Below are 21,186 nucleotides of genomic sequence, written 5' to 3'. Positions count from 1 at the left end.
GCTGTCATATAAAAATACAAATAAGTGCACAATCATAAACTGATAACATTGTGTCAAAAAAAGAGTGTTATTTTTAATTAAAACCAGTTAAGCATGATTTCAGAAATAAATTTTATTTTTCACACATAAAATGTGTTACATATACAATATGTTTTCCCTATGTTTTTCCCTATAAATACAATACATATGTCAGTGTTTCTTTACATAAAAGTAAAATCCAGTCTTCACAATGTGACCTACAAATAAAACACATACACAGAAAATTGTGGCCGTAAATCTTCCCTAAAAAAAACAGTATAAGTAGAGATTATAAATTTGTGTTGCTTTCTAATGTTATCCCAGCATCTTTTGCCATGGCGTAGAAATGACCTTCCTTTTCAAGCAGGTTGCTCGGCGAATCAAATTCCACTACTTTTCCAGCATCAAGCACCATTACCCTGTTGGAAAGAAGCACAGGATTTAATAGTAGCCCACTGAGAAAAAAACATTGTCATGTATTCCAAAAATTTCATCCAAAAATGTTAAGGGAAAAGGTATAACTCACCTAGAGCTGTCCATGATACTGTGCAGGCGGTGGGCGATGGTAAGGACTGTGCAGTCTGAGAACTCTTTGCGGATGGTGTTCTGAATCAGGTTGTCTGTCTCCAGGTCAACAGCTGCCGTGGCTTCATCCAGAATTAGGATACGTGACTTTCTCAGGAGAGCTCGAGCCAGACACAGCAGCTGCCTCTGCCCAACACTGGAAAGATTGTATTAAAGTATTGATATCTCAAGAGGGTTTATGCAAAAAGCACACAAGGAACTCATGTGTATATGAAAGTTTATGCATGCATGTTTTTTTGAAAATTGCATTAGGTTTAGACTAATGAAGTGTGGAAAAGGTATACATCTAAAGAATTTTGCAGCTTATGTGCCAACATTCCCTAGGTTTGAGTTTGAAGTCATCATCATTTTCAAATGACCACAGAGGCCGTATTGTTAATTTTATTACCCACCTGAGGTTTTCTCCTCCCTCTGCCACTTCATGCTGTAACCCTTCCTGCAGCCCTGATACATAGCTCTTTAGATGAGAGAGCTCCAGCGCTCTCCAAATCTCCTCATCGCTGAACTTGTCAAATGGATCCAGGTTCATCCTCAGTGACCCCGAGAACAAAACGGGATCCTGTGCACACGGGATTAAAAATGTCAGTGTATTTTTTTAATAATATACTTAATTCTTTGACAAGGTTATTGTCTATATTGATGTGTATACCTGTGGTATAATCGTGAGTCTGTTTCTCAGGTCATGCAGGCCTATTTTAGAGATATCTACATCATCAATGCGGATGCAACCTTCAGCAGCTTCAATAATTCTAAACAGGCAGTTGGTAAGACTTGATTTCCCAGCTCCTGTGCGACCGACAATACCGATCTGAATGCAGTGAGAGAAAACACATAAGATCAAAATAACAGCTGGCACATATTTGAAAAAAGTTTTCATAAACTGTTGTCACAACAGGTAAAGAAAAGGCATTAAACAATGCTGACTGTAGATAATTCCACAACATAAGGAGCTATATCTTGTTCTTTTATATGTTGTTGCAATACAGACTGTCTTTTCTAATGTGTACTTTGACTTCACTGTATTCAGGGTGTTCACATTGTGTTCATTTCACATTATCAGTATGTCATTTGACATTTTATCCTAAAGATAGGCTAGTTACATATTTGGATATCACAGTTGTTTATAGTATAGAGTGATGTACAACTAAAGACACAAGCTGACAGTTTACATTATTTTTTACTGTTTGTTTAAAATCAATTATTGTCATTACTGTTTGTTCTGTGACTTTTTTTTTTTTTTGAGTAAACAATTAACAGACTGGACTGTAAAACATCAAAAAAACTAAAGTACAGAATGTCAGTGCTTTATAGGACAAAGTTACATTAATATACAAATTATTTTTTTTCTAAACTCAACTAAAAATAAACTTAAAGTCTACCATCTGTAAGCTACACTTGAGAAACCGTTATTATTTTAGAAGCTAGTGATAGAGGAAAAAAACAAAGCTATAATTTAAGCAACCTCCATGCAAAAAACAAGAATTTTTATAGTATTTGAATCTGTATCTCGTGTGAAAAACATATTAGATATTGTTTTCTATATCTTGATCTATTTGATCTACGAGGTTACTCTGTAAATCATTAACATATTAATAAATCCTGCATGAACTTTATACATGCATGCTCTCTCTCTTTCACTTTGTCTCTCTTTCAGATACACACACACACAAACACGTACCTTCTCAGTGCTGTCGATGTCACAAGTGATTCCATGCAGCACTAAATCCAATTCGGGTCTGTAACGCACTTTGTAGTTCTCAAATTTCACTCTTCCTGCCTCTGGCCACTGCTGTGGGGGCCGAGTGTCAGTTACCCAGTCAGCCTGTAACAACAAACACAAACAGAATAAATGAATCTTAGCTAGTCTTGATAACGTCTGCATAATAATGCAGACGTTATCAAGACTAGCTAAGATAACCACTAGAATATATCTTTTCTTAAATTGAAGCACTCACATATACATACAAAGATATTATAGTAATATCAAAACCTACATAAACATGCATTAAGCAACAAAATTTCAACATTATAGTTGTATTTGAATTGCTACGTATTTAAACACTTATAACCTGTTATTGTAATGTACATAAGAATGTCATAATAAAACAAATGTTGCCAATACAAACAAAGTCAAATTTCTAACATAGTTTATTTAAATATATATGGCATGTTATATAAGTCTGACCTATTAAAAGATTGTCATTATTTGACCTTGAAGAAGAGATCCAGAGTAACTTGATATTTAGAGTCCCCATTATTCATTCCCTATATATCTAAATGTTGTCAGCACAATCAATGGCAGTAGCTGTAGTGTTTATATGGTAGTATTATATGTTGACCATAGACACCAAAGATTCTAAGGCTTTTTGTCCATTTTCAACCAATAAATCATTGAGTTGTCCTTGAAGACCCTGGTGGCCGTAAGCCATATTTGAGTGGATTGTTAACATGATCCCACTGTAAACTCAAACAACAAAGTTCATCTAATAAAATTCAGTCAAAAACTTTCCAGCTGTCATGTTTACAGACAGAACGGCAAGCATGTAAATGCTACAAAAACACATAACCTCTTTGGCGAAGGTAACAATGTGTCACTACTCAAGATCAGCAGCTAAAGCCCAGTGTACGTGTACGATATTGTACTAAATTGTATTATTATTATTATTATGTTTTTATCCCAGTTGCATTGTGGTGCTTACAATCAACTAACAGCCTGAAGGAATCTTGAAATTCATGCCTTATTAAGATAACAGTAGAGTTTCATCTAATAAAGAGAATTGTCATTAAAAATCTTCTACATACCTCATTCTCAAGCTCAGTGTATTCACTCACTCTCTCCACAGCTACAATATTGGTCTCCAGCTCTGAGGTCATCCTAACCAACCAGTTGAGGGTCTGGGTTACCTGCAGAACAGTGTAGAATAGACGTCAGTGTTTACATTATTGCTGGATTTTAGTATTACCAAATACATAAACAGTGATGAAATAATGATAAAGGTATGAGTGTTTTAATGGCTCACATTAAGGGCATATGATATAGACAAGCCAACCAGGCCACTGTCAATAGAATCTCTGGAAATGACAGCAAACAGAGCAGAAAAAAACACCACCAGGTTTCCAACAAATTCCAGACGTATGGCCAGCCATCTGTTGAGTAAACAAGTGAGTGAAATGTCTAACAGTGAAATGTTAGGGTCAGTTTTATGAGCAATTTACATCACGTGCTTCTCTGTGTTTGCAGGTACACCGTTGAATATCTGACCTGTTAGACACAATCCACGGGTAGACGCTTTTGAGGTTTTCATCTATAGTTACTTCATTGTGTTTAAGAAACCTTTCTTGATGCTTGTAGGCTCTTATCACTGACAGGCCAGACACCGTCTCACCAAAGTGAGAGTATATCGGTGAGCGAGACACCGAGTCCAGTCGCCGCAGCTGTCTTGAAGTGGCGACATAAATGCGCTGGGTGTAGAAAGAAAGACAAAACAACATTAGTTTCCTATTCTTAGTTAGTTAGGCAAATCTTCTTCTTCTTTCGGCTTACCTGTACAAAGAAGTAGATCACTGCCAAAGGAATGATGACTATGGCAAAGAAAGGGGTTGCCAGGCAGATGACAAATAGCGTCCCCAGTACACCCAGAAAACAGAGGAGCCAGGAGCGGAAGGAATTAGGAATGGCCTCATCTATAGTAAAAATATCCTTTAGGATAATAGTTGGAAAGTTAGTATTTATTAAAACACAAGTCAAGTACATTTTTATCAATAAAGTGCATGTAAAAAGATCAAAAGTAATATTAAAAATGGTGAAATTATAAGTATAAATAAAAGCAAAAAAAGTGTTAAATAACACAACAAAACACAATACCTGCTGAAATGAGGAACTTGGTGCAAATGTTAATAAAAGGAGGTGTTTTTTGTGGGGGTTTTTTAATGGTTTATCCACCAACTTTTTTGTGTACTTTGAAATTTGAGGCAAAGTTGGTATATAAATATATATCAAAAGCTACTTAAATTTTTTGTGAATTTAGCTCTTAGTATGCAGTGGGTGAGCCACCTCTGTTGATAAATAGAATATAGTAAGATCAAACTGGTCAAAGACTACTCAGCACACTGGAAGAGAGAAGGTTCTAGAGCTAGATGAGAGGATGACGTCCTAAAAGCAAAGGTTTTGTAAAAGAGTTTAAAATAAGTTTTCACAGCATGAAAGTGTTTTTACAACTGGAGCTGCATCATGGCGATCATAGCGGGTGGGTAAAACAAGATAAGAACACAAGACCTTTGGTTTTTGTTAGACGGGTTAGATATAAACCCTGTTATATAAACTGAACTATGACTCATGACACTGCTTTCAAGCTACTCAGAATACATTACAGAATACATTAAAATAATTACTCTAGTTTCTACTAACACCTGTACCAATTCCAGACAGACCAGGGTACATTTGTGTATACTTGAGGAGGCATTTGGGAAGGACTGTATGCAAAGGTTTAAGCAGAACTGAGGAACTATTAATTTTGAAAAATGGAATTAAAAAATAATTGCATCTTGTACTTGTAAACATAAAAGCCACAGGATGAGAAAATAATGAAATCTAGAAAAGGAATGATTAAAAAGTGAAATACAAATGCTACCTTTGCAAAGCGGTTGACCACTCTTCCAGTAGGTGTGGTGTCAAAGAAAACCATGGGAACTCGCAGGATGTTGTTAAGCAGTTTTGAATGCAGGATACGAGATGCATCGACAGAAGCATTTGCTAGGAGCAGTGTGCCGAGGAACACTAAGAGACCTGCAGTAAAGGTAGGAGGGTTTCTAAATTATTCTATACTCTTCACATAGAAAAATCCACTTTGAATGGAACATTAAACATAAGACTCAAGTGTGCTTTTTATGCCATTTGCAACAATTACTTGTACAAATTCTAACTGTCTAAAGTTAACTGGATTGGACCAAGTTTGAAAAATCAAATATTCCTAATGAGAAAGTTTAGCTTGTAAAAAAGGGACAAATAAAATGACGAGGTACAAAATTTCAATGTACACCCGAGTCTGTCTGTCTTAAGCAGAGACAGTTACCTTTGTACATCTTAAAACACGATCCACTAGTTACTGCTGAGGAAAGTGCTGAAAATATACCCCTGCATTTAATAATTCAGGGAATAATGACTGTAGTTGTGTTCTCTTTTATTCTGAACAAAAAAAAAAAAAACACACACACACACACACACTCACAGACACCCACTCTAAACCCTCTTTACACTAATTACCTGTTAGCTAAATACTTAAAGTTCCTAAAATTAGGCCCCATGTTAGCACAAGCATTATTCTGAAATGTTGAATAGGGCTACATCAATTTAGCTTTTTCTTTTATGGTTTTAACATCACTGAATTCGAAATGAGATATTTTATGATTTAAGTACTTGAAGAACTGCAAGCCTTCAAGTTCTACCACAATTTGCAATTTGCAAATTTTATACACATCATTGAATAATATTTTAAGTCCAGAATATCCCAATAACTGTCTACTGGAAAAACCCAAGTATATCTACAAGCATAAGGTAAGCATACGATTGTATAAGATAAGCATAAGCATAAGATGTTATTGAGAAACAGATTAACTATTTAAATTGTTATAAAATGAGTTGCATATCGACTGGACACAATGTTTCTTTATTATTTTAATATCCAGTCAAACAGAAAGAAAATCTTTAAGCAGTATAAAAAATACTGTTAAAGTGCAAATAAAGAAAGAACAAGAACATGCTATAGAAATTATGTGTTACGTGCTGTCCCCATGTGTTTGCTTCCTCTTTCTTCTCTCGTCCTCTGTGCTCTTCTCTCACCTTTTTCACTTATGTACTTACTCCTACTTTCTCAGATGCGTCTGCCACTGAGCTTCTATTTAGAGGAAAAGGCTCTTGCTATCCTTCGCCCAGCCCAAGCAGCTTTTTAGCATCTTTCCTATTTTCCTCTAGTTTCTTATACTATGAGTAGTTTAGAGACGGAAATTCCAGGTCTCTCGCCCCATTGTGTTGCTTCCACAGCTTTGTTTCTTTCAGCCAGGCCTCCGGACATTTAGTTTATTTTATTTTCTGTTTAAATAACACAGCTGTTAGTGAGAAACTGAATCTCAGGTGTGGCATCCTCTGTGTGTATCACAGTTACTGAGATAAGTTGAAGCCTTTATATGAGTTAGATTATTAAATGAGAAAATGAACAGACATACGGTCTGTATAGCCCACTTAATAACATATCATATATCTTGAGAAGAAGCCATTGGAGATCAAGAAATGAAGCTGGGGACAGTTGTCATGGCAACTTGATCTGATCATAGCATGGCTGTAGGAAGAAAACGGTCTTTGATAGGGGCAACAAGACCACAGGATTTAAAGTTGAATACCCAAATGACTCACAGCTTTAATACTCTATGATTCGATTGCCTTATTACTTACATTACTGAAAGCTTTGCATTGTCCATAGACTGATGATAAGCTAACTGACATGGGTTTTTAAGAATTAAGAATCAGTATGTGGGAAAATCAAATATAACAAAATTTGAGTGGTTGAGCTTCGTTCATCTCACGGGACTTCTTCCCGTGAGAAGTCACATGTTATATGTTTGACTGATAGGAAGACCTATGCGCAAGCAAGAAAGAAAGAGTAGTAATTAATATGGCTGTCTACGCATGTGTTAGGATCCTAGATTTTTGGGCCATGTGCTTTAAGTTTGATGGTTTTGGCTTTGATTTTTATTTCTGTTTTGTGAAGTTTTTATGTTCTTGTCCTATTGTTTTCTCTCTTTTGAGTTTAATCTTATTTCCCTTGAGCTCCCAAGTTTTGTTATTTATATTCTTAGTCCTTAGTTCTGTAACTATCTCAATCTCATCTTCTATCCTTGTCTGTGTTTTGGTTTGGTCTGTGTATAGTTCACAGGTTTTTGTCAAGGTCATAGTGTATACCTGTTTATGTTCTTAGTTTATAATATTTTGCTGTCAGGCAATATTTCCTGTCTTATTTTAATGGTCCCTTGTCTCTTTTGCGCTATGTTAAGTTTTGCTTACTGTCTTTGGTCACTTAGATTCCTCTCAGCCTTGATTCCCTGCTGTGTACTTATTGTCTGAGTCTCCCTCTGGTCTTTGTCACATCAACTAGCTTTCCCTATGTGCATGCTCTGGTTGTTTGTAACCAGTAAGTGTCTGATTCACGTTTAGCTTGTGCTTTGGTAGTTTTGTATTTTTCTCCCTGAGTTCCCGGTAATAAAACTGTTCAGAGATTAGTCCTGTCTCTGTATCTGCAATTCGGGTCCGCTCTCTGCCAGCCACAGACTGACACATGACAGCATGGGCCCCAAAAACTCTTGATCACTGTAAGTCTGCAAAGAAATTTCTCAAAATATTTACTCAAATTTACTCATTTATACCCATCTAGTTCTTAAATATGACCTCCTGATAAAAACTATAGCACATATAAAAATATACAAAACTGGATGTTTAGGTTGTATCTAAACCATGATAATAATGATTTAATAATTTAATAATGATCCCAAATTTTACGGTGGGGAATTTTTCTTTCTCCAAGACATACAGTTCCTTGAACTTAATTTACATGAAAATATTTGCAAATAGAAAAGGATTCAGTGTTCAGTTACCCTGAGCCACTCCAAGAGCTCCGAACACTCCCACCCTTGTGTCCCTCTTCCAGGAAGGGTATGTCATGTTGTAGTACTCCACAGAATCACTGGTCCAGTCACTCAACCACAAATTCTGACCGATGAAAGCAGCGGTCTGGATGAAGTAAATCACGAAAACCATGGCAGAATATCCCCAGCCCATGGCTCGCAGGTACTGCAGGAACACTGCAAGCTTCACCTGGAAATCAGCGCGAGACGGCACTCAGGAAACAGGCAATCATTTGTTGTAATCTTGTGCTATTTGTAGAAAAACATTGTGTTACCTGTCCTGTTTCCATAGTTTCCTTCTCTATAAGCTTCTGGCCTTTCTTTGGTTCATCAGCATTTGCAGATTTTTTTACAGAAGTATTTCTTCTTAATCTGACACTAAAAAAGGTGAGAAAAATGATCCGGTAAAACATGATTAAATTATTATATATTGTCCATATGTGTTGCACATTCTGCTATAGATGCTATTTGAGACAAGCTGTTTCCCTGGTTTAATCTACAACTTTAACAAGCTCGAACCTGCCATTACGCTGGCTGCGGCGGATGCTGTTTTCTCGCTTAAGTGTAAGTGATACAGTGTCCTCCAAAGCACCGTCAGGTTGGGCATCGTCTCCACCTGGGATGAGCTCAAAGTCTTCTGCGTCCTGGCCCTCACCTAAATTAACAATATACATGGTGTTTTACATATGTGGCAGTAATTTATGGTACTTGGGTCAATATGTGAACAACATCAACACAAAGTCTCCTTAAAAGATGAGAAAAGAAATGTAATTAATTAATTCATATTTGTGATGTATAATTTTAGCATAGATTTTGGTTGTAAAACAAGCAATGTGTGCAGATCATATTCCTAATATACTAAGAAAAGGTTGTAATCACCCGTTTCTGAATTTCTCTGATTGCTCTGCTCAGTGGCATATGTGTCGAGAAACTTAGAAAAAGCTCCTCCACTGGCACGAAGGTTTTCATAGGATCCAACTTCAGAAATGACTCCATTCTCCAAAACCACTATTTCATCCACGTATGGCAGGAAGCTTATGCCATGAGTCACCAGGATACGAGTCTGTATGGTCAGAGATATATGAGACTGAAGTTTGAAATCACAAATTACTTAAGCCAAATAAATAAAAAATATTCATATGTACTGTATTGTATCGGCTATCAGATAAAGAAGGTGTCACAGAAGTAGTAATAAAGCATATTAATTAAATTTAAAGTAGGCATTAATAAATATGTTGAATGAGATAGTTATTAATATAAGAATAAATATACCTAAATTCAGTTGAATCAGTTTAAGTTTAGTTTCACTCGACAATTATTAGAAGAATTAAATATACACCCAACAATATTTTAAAAAATTTAACAAAACATCCAAACTTTTTTATCAAATGGTATTTTAGAAAAATTATAAAATAGTGCATATGTAAAAAGAAAATTCACAAATACACCATTTTAAAACTGAAAGAAAACAAATTGCAGTTCATAGATTGAATTCACAACAGTTGGTTTAATCATTTAAAATCATTTAAAAAGTTATCAAACTTTTGTGATATTTTCTATCATAGTCTAAGGAGCTTGGAAAGAAAAACGTCTGGACTTCTTTAAGTTGCTTGAAGACGTTTCACCTCTCATCCGAGAAGCTTCTTCAGTTCTAGGGTCAAATGGTGGAGAGTCCCAGATTTAAGCCCTGTGGGAGTTTCCCTCCAAAGTGGGACAAAGGACCCCTTGATGATCCTCTACCTAAACACATGAGCCAAGGCATAAAAACGGGTTTAGGTCACTATCAGCCAAGGTTTCGAATAAACAGGCTGTAAAACCTCGCCCCACCCTATCATGTGATTTCCTGAGGTCAAATGGCCCAGGATATGAGTGGGCATTAAGGCATCTGGGAAGGGTCTCAGAGCTGGATTATAGAAGGCAGAAAGTTGGTGTCGTAAACCACCGCCTTGGTTCAAAGATGGCCGTTCACAGTGGACATAGATGGCTTCTTTCACTCCTCTTTCAAACCATCTGTCCTCTCTGTCCAAAATGTGAACATTGGCATCCTAAAAAGAGTGACCTTTGTCCTTTAGATGCAGATGGACTGCTGAGTCTTGTCCCGTGGAGGTGGCGCTTCTATGCTGTGCCATGCGTTTATGAAGTGGCTGTTTGGTTTCTCCAATGTAGAGGTCTGGGCATTCCTCGCTACACTGTACAGCATACACCACATTGTTAAGTTTTACAGTGTTTTGGAGTTTTGTCTTTGGGATGAACCTGGAGAAGTTTCTTGGATGAGAGGTGAAAGAAGTCCAGACACTTTTCTTTCCAAGCTCCTTAGACTACGATGACCTGGTTGACTGAGAACCTTCACAGACAGAGTTGACTGGTGAGCCTACAAAACAAAATTTTATATAGGAACAAACCAAAGGAACGAACACAACAACTTTTGGTTAAAAAGTTTTTTCCATTACAAACTACATGCCCGGTTTCCAAATAATAGCTATTTTAAAGTGAAATACTTAATGTTGATCACAATACAAGCAGTCAAGCACAAACCTTGTTTTTAAGTATTCCACTGGGTCCAATAACCTTTTCAAAGAGATGCTTTCCTACGTGAGAGTCCACGGCAGACAAAGGGTCATCTAATAGATAGATATCAGCCTGACTGTAGGTCGCTCTGGCTAAACTCACACGTTGCTTCTGACCCCCTGAGAGGTTGATACCCTGAGAAGAGAAGAAAGGAGGGGAAAAGAAAAGCAGAGGCAAAAATAGGTTAAAAAAAACCCACACAGAGCTTCTTTTAAATGCAAAGAAGCTTTTCCTTCAGCACAAGAACAACATTTCAATATAGCATTAACCCTGTAATGCCAAGTGCATCATATTTGATACATGAGTTTTTCAGACATCTACATTGTAAATGTGATTTTTTTTATTTCTGAAAATATCACCAATAAATATTTTACAAACAATAAAAACCATATACATAATCTTTATTGTTAGGTATTTTAGTACCATGGGAGCATTTACTGGATATTGTTTTATAGTGACATTATACAGGAAAACCCTGTCATTCAATAAGACCCCTTTGTTTTAGTTATTTTTCTCTTTGACCCAAGAATTGATGTGTGAGAATCACAGGCTGGTACAAGGTTGAAATACCACAGAGATCACTCCCTCAGCTACATTAGTTTCTAAATCTCTTAGGAGACGCCTGTTGAAGGCCAAATGGTTTGTTTCAGAATTCACTAATGAAAGAACTCTTTATTTCGTGCCTTGAAAATATGTCGCTGAGATAATCATAATTGTAGCTGAACTGATAAACTATACAAAGGGTGCTTCTTCACCCAAGGGCAGGAAGACGCTCCCTTATCTTGGTCTGTACTGGTTAAACCTGAGAATCTGCTGACTCATGAATTTTTCCCTCTATATAAACTGTTGTACTTGAGAATAAAGTTGAGTCGATTTGGGAAGACAACCTGAAGCAGTCTCTGTTTTCTTGTTCTCCCAAGCTGCTCCTGAGCTCGTACTTACACGCTGAATGGCATGCTTGAATGTTTCTTGAGAATATATTTGACTGTGTTACAGATTAAGGGACAATCTCTGCTGATAGGTGAAGGTACATTCTCTGCTGATAGACGCCCACGCCTCGGAGGAAGCCGATCCACGGATTAGGCCCTGGAAGCCGTTTCCTTCATTTATAAAGATAAAAATATTTGTGTAACCTAAAACTTGAATAATTCAAAGTGCAACTCACCTTCTCTCCAATCTCAGTGAGGTCTCCTCCAGGCAGCAGCTCAAGGTCTGGGGCAAGAGCACAGGCCTGTATAACTTTTTTGAACCTCTCTTCCTCATGTGGAGATCCAAACAAGATATTATCCTTCAAAGTGGCATTTTGAATCCAGGCTTGCTGTGGCACAAAAGCAAGAGAACCCTGGAAAGAAATACAGTGAAACTCATTTGCTGATGTCTAACCAACCTTTTATTTTGCCATAGAAATTTTGGCATTCGTGCAGTTTTTCATCCAGAACAAATGTTACACTGGCTAGGAGGAAATAATACCTGAACTAAAGATACTTGTGTAAGAAGGAGACATACAAGGAACTGTTATTACATTTCTCAACCTTTTAAAGATTTAAAAACATCCTAAGAACTGATGGTTTAGAACACAAGTTTCATGGAAATCTTAGGGTCTGTACATTTTAATAATGTATGTTCTTTTTTTTAAAATATCTTTGCTCTCTTCAATAAAGTCTTTTGCTCTTTATTGTATTCTGTTTCCAGTTGACTTTACTGACTTCAGTTTATGGCAATTCCATACTTTTACTCATCAAATAAACCCAGAAAATCATTGATCAAGAATAATGTTCTTTACATTTAAAAAACAAATAAAAACTTTAAATAAACAATAATAATCTCCCGATGAAATCAGTTTTGAGGAGAAATAAGAAAAGGCTCTTCATTTGATACACTAAAGAAAATAATTGAAATAAAAGATTTTTTTTTTAACGCACACTGTCAGATACAAACGGGAAAAAAAAGCCATTACCCTAATGTTGATAAAACCTTTGGTACTGTGCATCTCTCCAAGGAGGGCTGACATAAGAGACGACTTTCCTGACCCAACAGCTCCCACTACGGCAACCAACCGACCAGGCTCAATGTCCAAATTCACACTGGACACACATAATAAATATGGTCATTACTGTAAAAACAGTAGGAAAAATACAACTGTGTTTCAGAAATGTGTGGAACATAGTGTACCATTTGGATAAAAAAAAGCACGCAGTGATTTGCAAATCATTTAAACCCTACGTTTAATTTAAACTAGGACACAGATGATCTTTCATATGTTGAAAACGAAAATTTATGTGAACTTTTAAACATATCCTGAGTTTGAATTTAGCCAGACAGGAAAAACTTTTAAAAAGTGCCTGAACATCTCACAGTTAATTAAGTTAACTAGTAACTTTTTGATGACCAACACAGACATACTCTTTCAGCAGAGGCTTTGCATCTTTTTCCCAAGCAAAGGAACCATCACATACGCTCACAGCAGTATCTAAAAAATGAACACAGACCAAGACAGAGCTTAACAGATGATCCGCACACATAAAAACTGTGACTAAGCTTCAATCTTCAGCTGTAGAACAAGTGCAAATTCTAATGGTGAACATACTGAAACTGGGGTCTTGGCGCACAATGTCACTGTCGATGTCTTCCCCTGCCAGAAACTTCTCCAGGCGCTTCTTAGACACTGCTGTCTGAAAATTCAAAGAACAGGTTAAGTTTGATGCTATCACAGGCTTGATACATGTGTGTGATGTAGCTCTGTTCACTTACTTGTACAATGGAAGCAATGAGCATGGGCAGCATGGCAAGAGGAGCTCGGAGGATGTTGAAGAGAGAGATGGAAGTAAAAGCTCTCTCAGCAGTTAACACATTATCGCTGCTCACACTAACAAATACTGCAAACGTGGCCAGAGAAACCTGCAAGTACAGACAGTTTAAGAAAAAAGGTTGTTTACCATTGGAATCTAGTCTCTACAATGACATCCCTTCACAGAACTCACCAGAGCTGGAGCAGAGGTGAAGATAAAGGTAGACACGGCTGTCAGGTAGGCAAACTTCTTCATGACTTTTAGTTCTTCCCCTCTAATGTCTTCCACCTGCTTCTGGAAGGATGGCTCCCAAGCATACAGCTTCAGAATCTGGTGGGAGACAAAAGAAAAAGACAGGGAGGAGGCAGTGAGGCAGAAGGAAGCACTTATGGTCCAAGTTACTGAATGCAGTTTCATGAAGCATCAAAGCCTTACATGTAAGGAAGGCATCTACATACACCATAGATACACTGAATAAGGGAGCTCACCTTGACCCCGTTTAGAAGTTCATTCATGATTTTCATTCTCTCATCTTTAAACTTCATGTTCTCTACCTGAAAAGAGACACAATGTAGCTCTTTAAACAAGCAATACAGAAAATTAACATTAATAATGCAGACTTTCAGCCTTGATTAAAACATTAAACAAATTAATCATTAAGTGTTTGGAAATTAAAGCCATTGATATTTATTGTAACTCAAAGTAAACACAATTCCAAATATAAGGACTGTTTTAAATTAATGGACAATCATTTCTTTAGTCCACGGACGCTAAAGTCTATAACCCATGGACATCACCAAATGCTTTATTTCTGCCCTTGAGATTGTCTGCCAGGCCACGCCTGAGCCATCTTCAGTTTCTCACTGTTTGTGACTCTTTCTGCCTTCAGTAGGTGAATAGCATGTTCTATAGGGCTGAGAGCAGTTGACTAACTCAGCCACTGAAGAATATCCCATTACTTTGTCTTTAGAAATTCTTGATATGCTTTGGATTATTACCCATTTGAACTGAACCAGTGTCAGTCATTCGGTTTCTGAGCATTTAGCACTTAGAATAGCCCTGTATACCTAACAGTTCATCACGCTACTTTCATGACCAGTCACATCATCGATAAACAGTAGCAATCCAGTCCCACTGGCAGCTATGCATGCCTATGCCATTGTCTCCATCATGTTTGGCTGATTTCTGTTTCTCTACTTCTTCATTTGATTTGCCGTTTTTTGTAAACCCTCTTAACGGTAGACTCTAAGTGACGTTTTTTTCCTACCCAAGGAAAAACAAATGAAGTTCATATGGAAGTTTATTAAGGAACATTTTTAGTCACACGTCTATCTGCTTCCCAGGTGTTTGGTGGCTAATCAAAGCTTTACATCACTTCTACTTTCTCACACTGTCCAGCTCATTGCTGACATCACTGGTCTAGTCCAATCATCTTTCAACACCTCTATTACTTGGGTTCCATCCAAGCCTCCATCTTCATCTCTACCAACAGCTTCTAGACCCCGGTGGGTCCTGCCCTAATTCCTATTACCACTGGGTTTCCGTTCTTCTGTGATGGACTCTCAGATTCTAATCGCTGAATAGCTTAATGAAATCCTATATATCAATGAATCATGTTGAGTTCCTTCCAATGAGCTCTGCTTATTGGAGTATCATTTTGATACTACTATACTTTGGGCCTCTAAAAAAATGGGGACTGAAAAGAAGATTCTTGTAATGCATGCAATAATTTTGTTAAGCCTCTTGACTTAAACCTGAAAGTCAAACCTAGAAAAATGTGTTCAGACACCTATTGATTGTACACAGAAATGATTTGGCAGCTCTGCTAACCTGGAGTTTTCTGGCCTTGGTTGCCAGAAATCCATTGATTGGAACCATTAACACCATGACTCCCAGTCCTGCCAACACAGAAGGTCCTAACTCCAGCCACAGGAAAACAATGGATATGATGATCTGCAGAGGGCAGGACCACAGCAGGTGGATAAAGGTGGTCACATCATTGAAGCGCTGGGCATCTGCTGACATCAGGTTCACCATTTCCCCTACTGTAGACTCCTTACGAGTGTCATTGGACACCACTAATGCCTTAGAAAAGGAATTAAAAAAAGCATATCAGCCAAAAAGTGGCAGGTACATGAAGTTTTTGGCAATGTTAGAATGAGTATTTTCTTCATTTCCTGGTATATAAGAATTGCAAGAAAAATGTAATAAAATATAAATATATATATTAAATATATATTCTAATTGCATCATAATTCGTCACAATTAAGGTGAGGGTTGTTTCCAAAAATGATTTTTGAACTCGTAGAGTTAATCAATCAGATCATTAGTGAAAGTATTACTGGCAGAGCAGACAGATTTATCCTGTAAGTGATAAGTATGTACTCGTGCTGATGAAAGCGATTTTTAACTAAAGCATCTGACAATTAACTTAAGCAGAAAGCAATGACTGGTAATTTATGACTTCTGATATGTTAAAGTAATTTATATTACGTAGTCTTTGATTTTTTTTTTACACCAAAGTCAAACAAAAGTCATTCTATCAATCCCGTTTGTTTTACCTTTTTGTACACAGCAGCCATAAGTGCAGTGCGAACCCTCATGCCCAACACAAAGCAGCGCTGGAAATACTGTTGCAGGGTCAGAGACTGCAGCAGAGCCACCACCATCAGCAACACTGCATACAAATAGCCCTCCCAGGCATATCTGGATTTGTCCTGAGTGAACGAGATCATCAATCTAGGGGAAAAAAAGAAAACGTATGGATATAGCATCTCAACATTTTCTACTATGTGTCCTTCACTTCTTTCCTGCTTCCTTTTTAACACTTATTTAGCAATTTTCTCTTTCCATTCAGGCACTCCTGTTATCAGTTGTTTAAACTGATCAATAAATAGTGAATAGTTAACCCAAAGGCTTTGACAATGTTGATTTTAAAAACCTTCAAGGACAGCTAAATGGATTTTTAAAAATGTTTACATGGGCAACAGAAGCAACACTGTTCTTATGTGTTTCTGTACTTTTGATTCTGTAATATTTTGCAATACTTTACTCACTTAAGGAGCTGAGGACTGACAAAGGTTAGCACATCTTGCACAAGTTTGAAGAAGGCAGATTCAATCAGAATCCATTTAAAGGTCTTGTAAAGGGTGGCAATGAGCCATGAATTGGGATAGTTCTCTTCCTCCTTCTTTTTGTCCTTTTTCTTTTTCTTCTTTTCATCTTCCTTCTTCCCCCTTTCCTCCTAAAGGAACAGATTGTTTAAGCACAGTTGATGAGATTTATTCAGAAAAAAAACATAGTGATGTTGATTAGTGGTGTTAATGAAATGTGTTTGGACTGTAGCTCAATATAGTGTACATGTGTGTGGAAGTGTTTGAATGCTCTCACCATCATTAGTACATCCTGACTGACTCCTTTCCCCAGACCACTGGAAAGCCCATTTTGCTGTGGGTCTTCCTGGGCACTGTCTCTGGTTTTAGCTGATTTCTTTTTCATCTTGTTCTGGAAGCGGACCCTAGCTGCATCCAACTCAGGCTTCATGAAATGCTGGAAACGCTCATTGATGAAAGCAGTGCTATCACTCTCATTCAGATCCCACATGTCCTCCTGAACCAGAGGTTGTTTGTAGCCTTTTAAGACCATACTGTAAAAACAATGAGAACTTTGAAGACATGGAGCACATATGTAGGTGCTTGTTAAGATTCCGACTATAGTGACCTTAATGTTACCTGTTTAACCAGTTGAATGTTATTCTGCTCAAAAATGCTGCACCTGCTTCAGGATTCTGTGGATAAAAAAAAGTGCAATATCATATCATATCATATTTAACCTCCTAGGGCCTGGCTTCCACATATGTGGACATCACATTTTGGGTTGTCTAGACCAAAATACTAAATTTTGCTCTCAGAAACCAAGTAAAAAAAATATGGTAATTCTTTGTTTTTACATTCATCAGGTCCCAATCAGCCCAAATAGCAAAGAACAACTGAAAATGTGTGCCATGAAAGAGTTCAGGTCTTAGGACGTTAATATATGCTTATGAACTTAATCCTCTGAAAACAAACAAACAAAAATGAACAACAAATAAAGGGTACCTTTTTTATAAAGTCTTTAGCTTCTGGGGGGATATCAGCCACAGTAGAAAGAACTAATGAAATCAGTTCAAGCCCAAAAGAAATGTAGAAAAGGCTGAAACGTGGGACATCACGGACCTCGCCCTAATTGCCAAAAATGAGAGAAAGAAAAACTTTAAAGGATCCCGAAGAAAAATGAAAATGGTGTGTTATGCAACACATGGAGAGCTAAAAGTCAATCATATCAAGTTATTGCACCATGTCTGAGTAAATCTACTATTTGTCTTCTACTTTAATCCAACTTGATTACATGTCTTCACTCATACCAGTCTGAGAGCCTCTCGTAGGAGGGTCTGGAAAGGAAAGATGTCACACACTACAAGGAGCAACCAGAAGAGGAAAATAGAGGCAGAGTCTATTGCTCCTTCCCATCTTAATCCTTCATGGCAAAGCAGGACAAGGATCTAACAAAGAAGACACATCAGAACATAAAAACAAATCCTTTCAAATTTAAATAAATAAATAAAGGTTGCTCTATTTACCCATGTGACTGCAAATAAAACTGGATTTGCGTAGTATGCAGCAGCATTTTTTGAAGATTGGTCACTGTTTGGACCAAAATCTTCTCCTAGTGTGACTCCCAGGTGTGCTATGGCCGTCAGGAACAACAGAGACACCACAAGCTAAGGAAAGAAAACACAGACCAGACAGGAGAATAAATCATGTTATTTTATTAAAAATGCCTTTTCATAGATTTTAACCAGTACTGTGTTTTTATGTTTTCATGGGAAAACAAACTGAGTTCTTCCCTTCAAGGTTTTGGAGAACTGATAACAGATGCCTGCCTTTCTGCTGAAATTACAGAGTGCAGGAATGACACATCTCTTTGTTCTTCTGGTGTGGATCTCTTGGCCTTTCCACGAAAGAACAGCACATACACAGTACATGCATTTATAATAAATTCACAAACCTTATAGGAGAATTTTCCTTGCATGTCTTTGTACAAAATGATGTACAAACTTTAACTGCTGAACCTTATCTTACATTCACATTCTGAAAAAAAGTGTTTAAAATGTCGACAGAAAAGACAATTTTTCCATGTTAAGGTCCAGATTGCAGATGCGTGGTGTAAACATTTGAAACCAAAAAACAGGCAGCTGAGTTATAAAATTAAGCATTTGTGTTTTTGATGGAATGTCTTTATCAGAGAGTATTTCTTACCTGTTTGCAGATGTAAAGCTTGGACAGGTGCTTTGTGTTTACTTTTGGCCTTCTAAAGAGAGGCACCAGGTGCCACGGGGCAAAGAGCCACAGGAAGCCCAGAGGTATCCAGACAAGAACTGTCTGTTCCACACATACTGGGAGGTCTGGGTCTGGTCGCTCCAGATATGAAGCATTCTGAAGGGCACATGCACACACACAAACACACATGCATCACAAAATCCTGCTGGCAAATCTCATCAATCTCCCACCAATATTAAATCACAGGCACAGACTCCGTTTATCACAGATTAAAATGTTTAATGTGTAAAATTATTTTTGAAAAAGTCTAGAAATGGTTCGAAGTTTAACTATCGTCAGACCAAACAGTTCAAACTAGAAGTATAACATGGTAGCTTATGTGAAAAAAGCAGCAATCCTTACCATTTTGTGTTTTCTTTTTGAAGGTGGCTAACAGCGATACATAACTCTTTTAATGGCTAATGTATTACTGTATTGAAGCAAACATCATGTGACTGAAGCGACACATATCTGAATGTACTTTAACAAGTGTTTTTATTTAAAAATCTATAATAACACAGAATTAAAGCTGTGGCCGAGTCACAGGTTACGTCATGTCCTAGTGATTACTGGCCTGTCACATATTTACTATGTGTAAAGGGGAGGAAATACTGATGCTGCTTATGATAAAATTCTGTATAAAACTTAATCATCTATTTTTCTGTATTCTTGGAAAATCCACTTCATGCTTCCTATGAAAAATAGGAAGCACGACCTTCTATAATGATAACAATGAACAGCTGTTCATTATTGTGTAATCTTTCTGACAAAGTCTTCAATGTATGCTGCCTTTTAATCTGTCTCGAATAGGTTAGATTTTCTCTCTTGTCATACAGTAGCATAGAAAGAAGCACAGAAAGGACTTCAAACATCTGGCTACACTATGACATCAGCGGGTTTCTGGCATGATGTTTTAAGATATTGTGTCTATCTTTTGCAATTCTCAACTTATTTTCCAGACAATTTACTTTGTAGGTTACTAAACATATGTGTTTGCATCAGCTTATTGAGTGTTTTTCAATCTCAAGAGGCTAAAAACACTGGAGGCCACAGTGAATCAATTTACCTAAATTCTTCAAGTTTTCCTCAATTCTTCAAAGTTACTTTTTTACTTCTTAGTTATTTCTGTTTGTTAAACTCACCCAAAAAATGGACCCACAGTACTCCTCCAGAGCTGCCGCACACATGCTTTACAGTGATGGCTTCAGTCGACCTCAGCTGATCGGACAACCCGACGCCTCTCACCCTCTGCTCCGCTACTGCCGCGTTTGACTCAAATACTGCTGCTTTCTCCTCTGTCCGCCCACACTCCACTGACAATTACAGGATGTGGCTGTGAAGGACTTTGATCCATGAGGCTTTTAAGCTGAAAGAAAAAGTTGCTTATTCCCTCTGCAGAGAAAAGACACTTATACTGGATTGGTGTAAAGAATAGAAGAACTGATAGTCATGTCCCGAATGCTGATTTCTTTCTTTTTCGGCAGATGTTCTTTAGTTGGATAACAGTGTCTTCAAAAAGTCTACTACAGCTCTCCTAATGAGCCACTGAGAACATCCAACAGATTTAGCAAAGTCATTGAGCATCGAGCTTTGCACCAGCACAAAGACACTCCTCCACACTCACGTGTTTAAAGTTCAACATGTCGTGCAGATGGGTTTCTCACAAAAGAGAAGGCCTTGCATAAGTCTTACCATGCAGTTTTTGCAGTGTTGGGGGACAGCCCACCAAAGGGCATGTGTTTCAGGAAAGGGAGGGAGTGGTCTCATTAGACCCCTTTTCCTGTTATGTTTCCACTTCTCCTCAGCACGTCTTCACCGTCTTCTGAACCGAGACTCATTTGTGGAACAAAAGTCAGATTCAATCGGATCAAAATCAATTTGATTAGATTTGGGTAGTCATGCATTTGAATGAGGCTGCTGAAGGTTGAAGCTGCTGAACTGTAAACAAGCTGCAGGCTGACAAACTGCTAACTAGTGAAGCCGTTTCTTTCTCGTTTGCTGTTTTTTGTGTCCCATTCTGATCAGGGTGCATGCTCCAAAAACCAAAGAGCAATGTAAGATTGAGTATAGATTAATTTTCATTGTCTGCGCTCTGCAGAAATTTAACTAAAGGTTGAGAGCGTCTCTGGAGGAGCAATCAAGCTTTTACAGCTTAACAAAAAAAAGCTTTTGTGCTGCTGTCAGTTGTGTTGATG

General features: G+C 37.5%; 1 protein-coding gene across 1 annotated transcript; it reads right to left on the bottom strand.

The window, feature by feature from the left end:
* Positions 1–94: 94 nt before the first annotated feature.
* On the bottom strand, positions 95–20,678 carry abcc2 (ATP-binding cassette, sub-family C (CFTR/MRP), member 2). Its single transcript, XM_042228017.1, has 32 exons — positions 20,134–20,678; positions 18,932–19,108; positions 18,253–18,393; positions 18,037–18,174; positions 17,732–17,854; positions 17,366–17,421; positions 17,025–17,280; positions 16,691–16,878; positions 16,196–16,373; positions 15,465–15,719; positions 14,123–14,188; positions 13,827–13,964; positions 13,597–13,743; positions 13,433–13,517; positions 13,249–13,315; positions 12,803–12,929; positions 12,011–12,187; positions 10,813–10,980; positions 9,157–9,340; positions 8,797–8,932; positions 8,553–8,655; positions 8,248–8,467; positions 5,235–5,389; positions 4,148–4,303; positions 3,866–4,065; positions 3,624–3,750; positions 3,406–3,507; positions 2,282–2,425; positions 1,253–1,411; positions 996–1,162; positions 545–739; positions 95–437 (listed from the first exon to the last, which is right to left on the bottom strand). Exons 1-32 carry the CDS (start codon positions 20,176–20,178, stop codon positions 308–310), a joined length of 4,710 nt encoding a protein of 1,569 aa, XP_042083951.1. The 5' UTR covers positions 20,179–20,678; the 3' UTR covers positions 95–307.
* Positions 20,679–21,186: the final 508 nt, after the last annotated feature.

The sequence above is a fragment of the Haplochromis burtoni genome, unplaced genomic scaffold (assembly GCF_018398535.1).
Source record: "Haplochromis burtoni strain Fernald_Lab_line unplaced genomic scaffold, NCSU_Asbu1 Contig_296, whole genome shotgun sequence".
NCBI classification, from domain to species: domain Eukaryota; kingdom Metazoa; phylum Chordata; class Actinopteri; order Cichliformes; family Cichlidae; genus Haplochromis; species Haplochromis burtoni.
Note: the sequence above shows the minus strand (reverse complement) of the source record. Positions and strands in the feature narration are given on the sequence as shown.

Bases quoted from the DNA above. Each gene is read 5' to 3' on its own strand.
- abcc2 (XM_042228017.1), bottom strand. From the start codon at position 20,178: ATGTGTGCGGCAGCTCTGGAGGAGTACTGTGGGTCCATTTTTTGG. The intron at 18,394-18,931 runs GTAAGAAATACT...TTCTTTCCTTAG, and splicing joins AGCTTTACATCTGCAAACAG to CTTGTGGTGTCTCTGTTGTT. The intron at 18,175-18,252 runs GTAAATAGAGCA...CTTCTTTGTTAG, and splicing joins TTTTATTTGCAGTCACATGG to ATCCTTGTCCTGCTTTGCCA.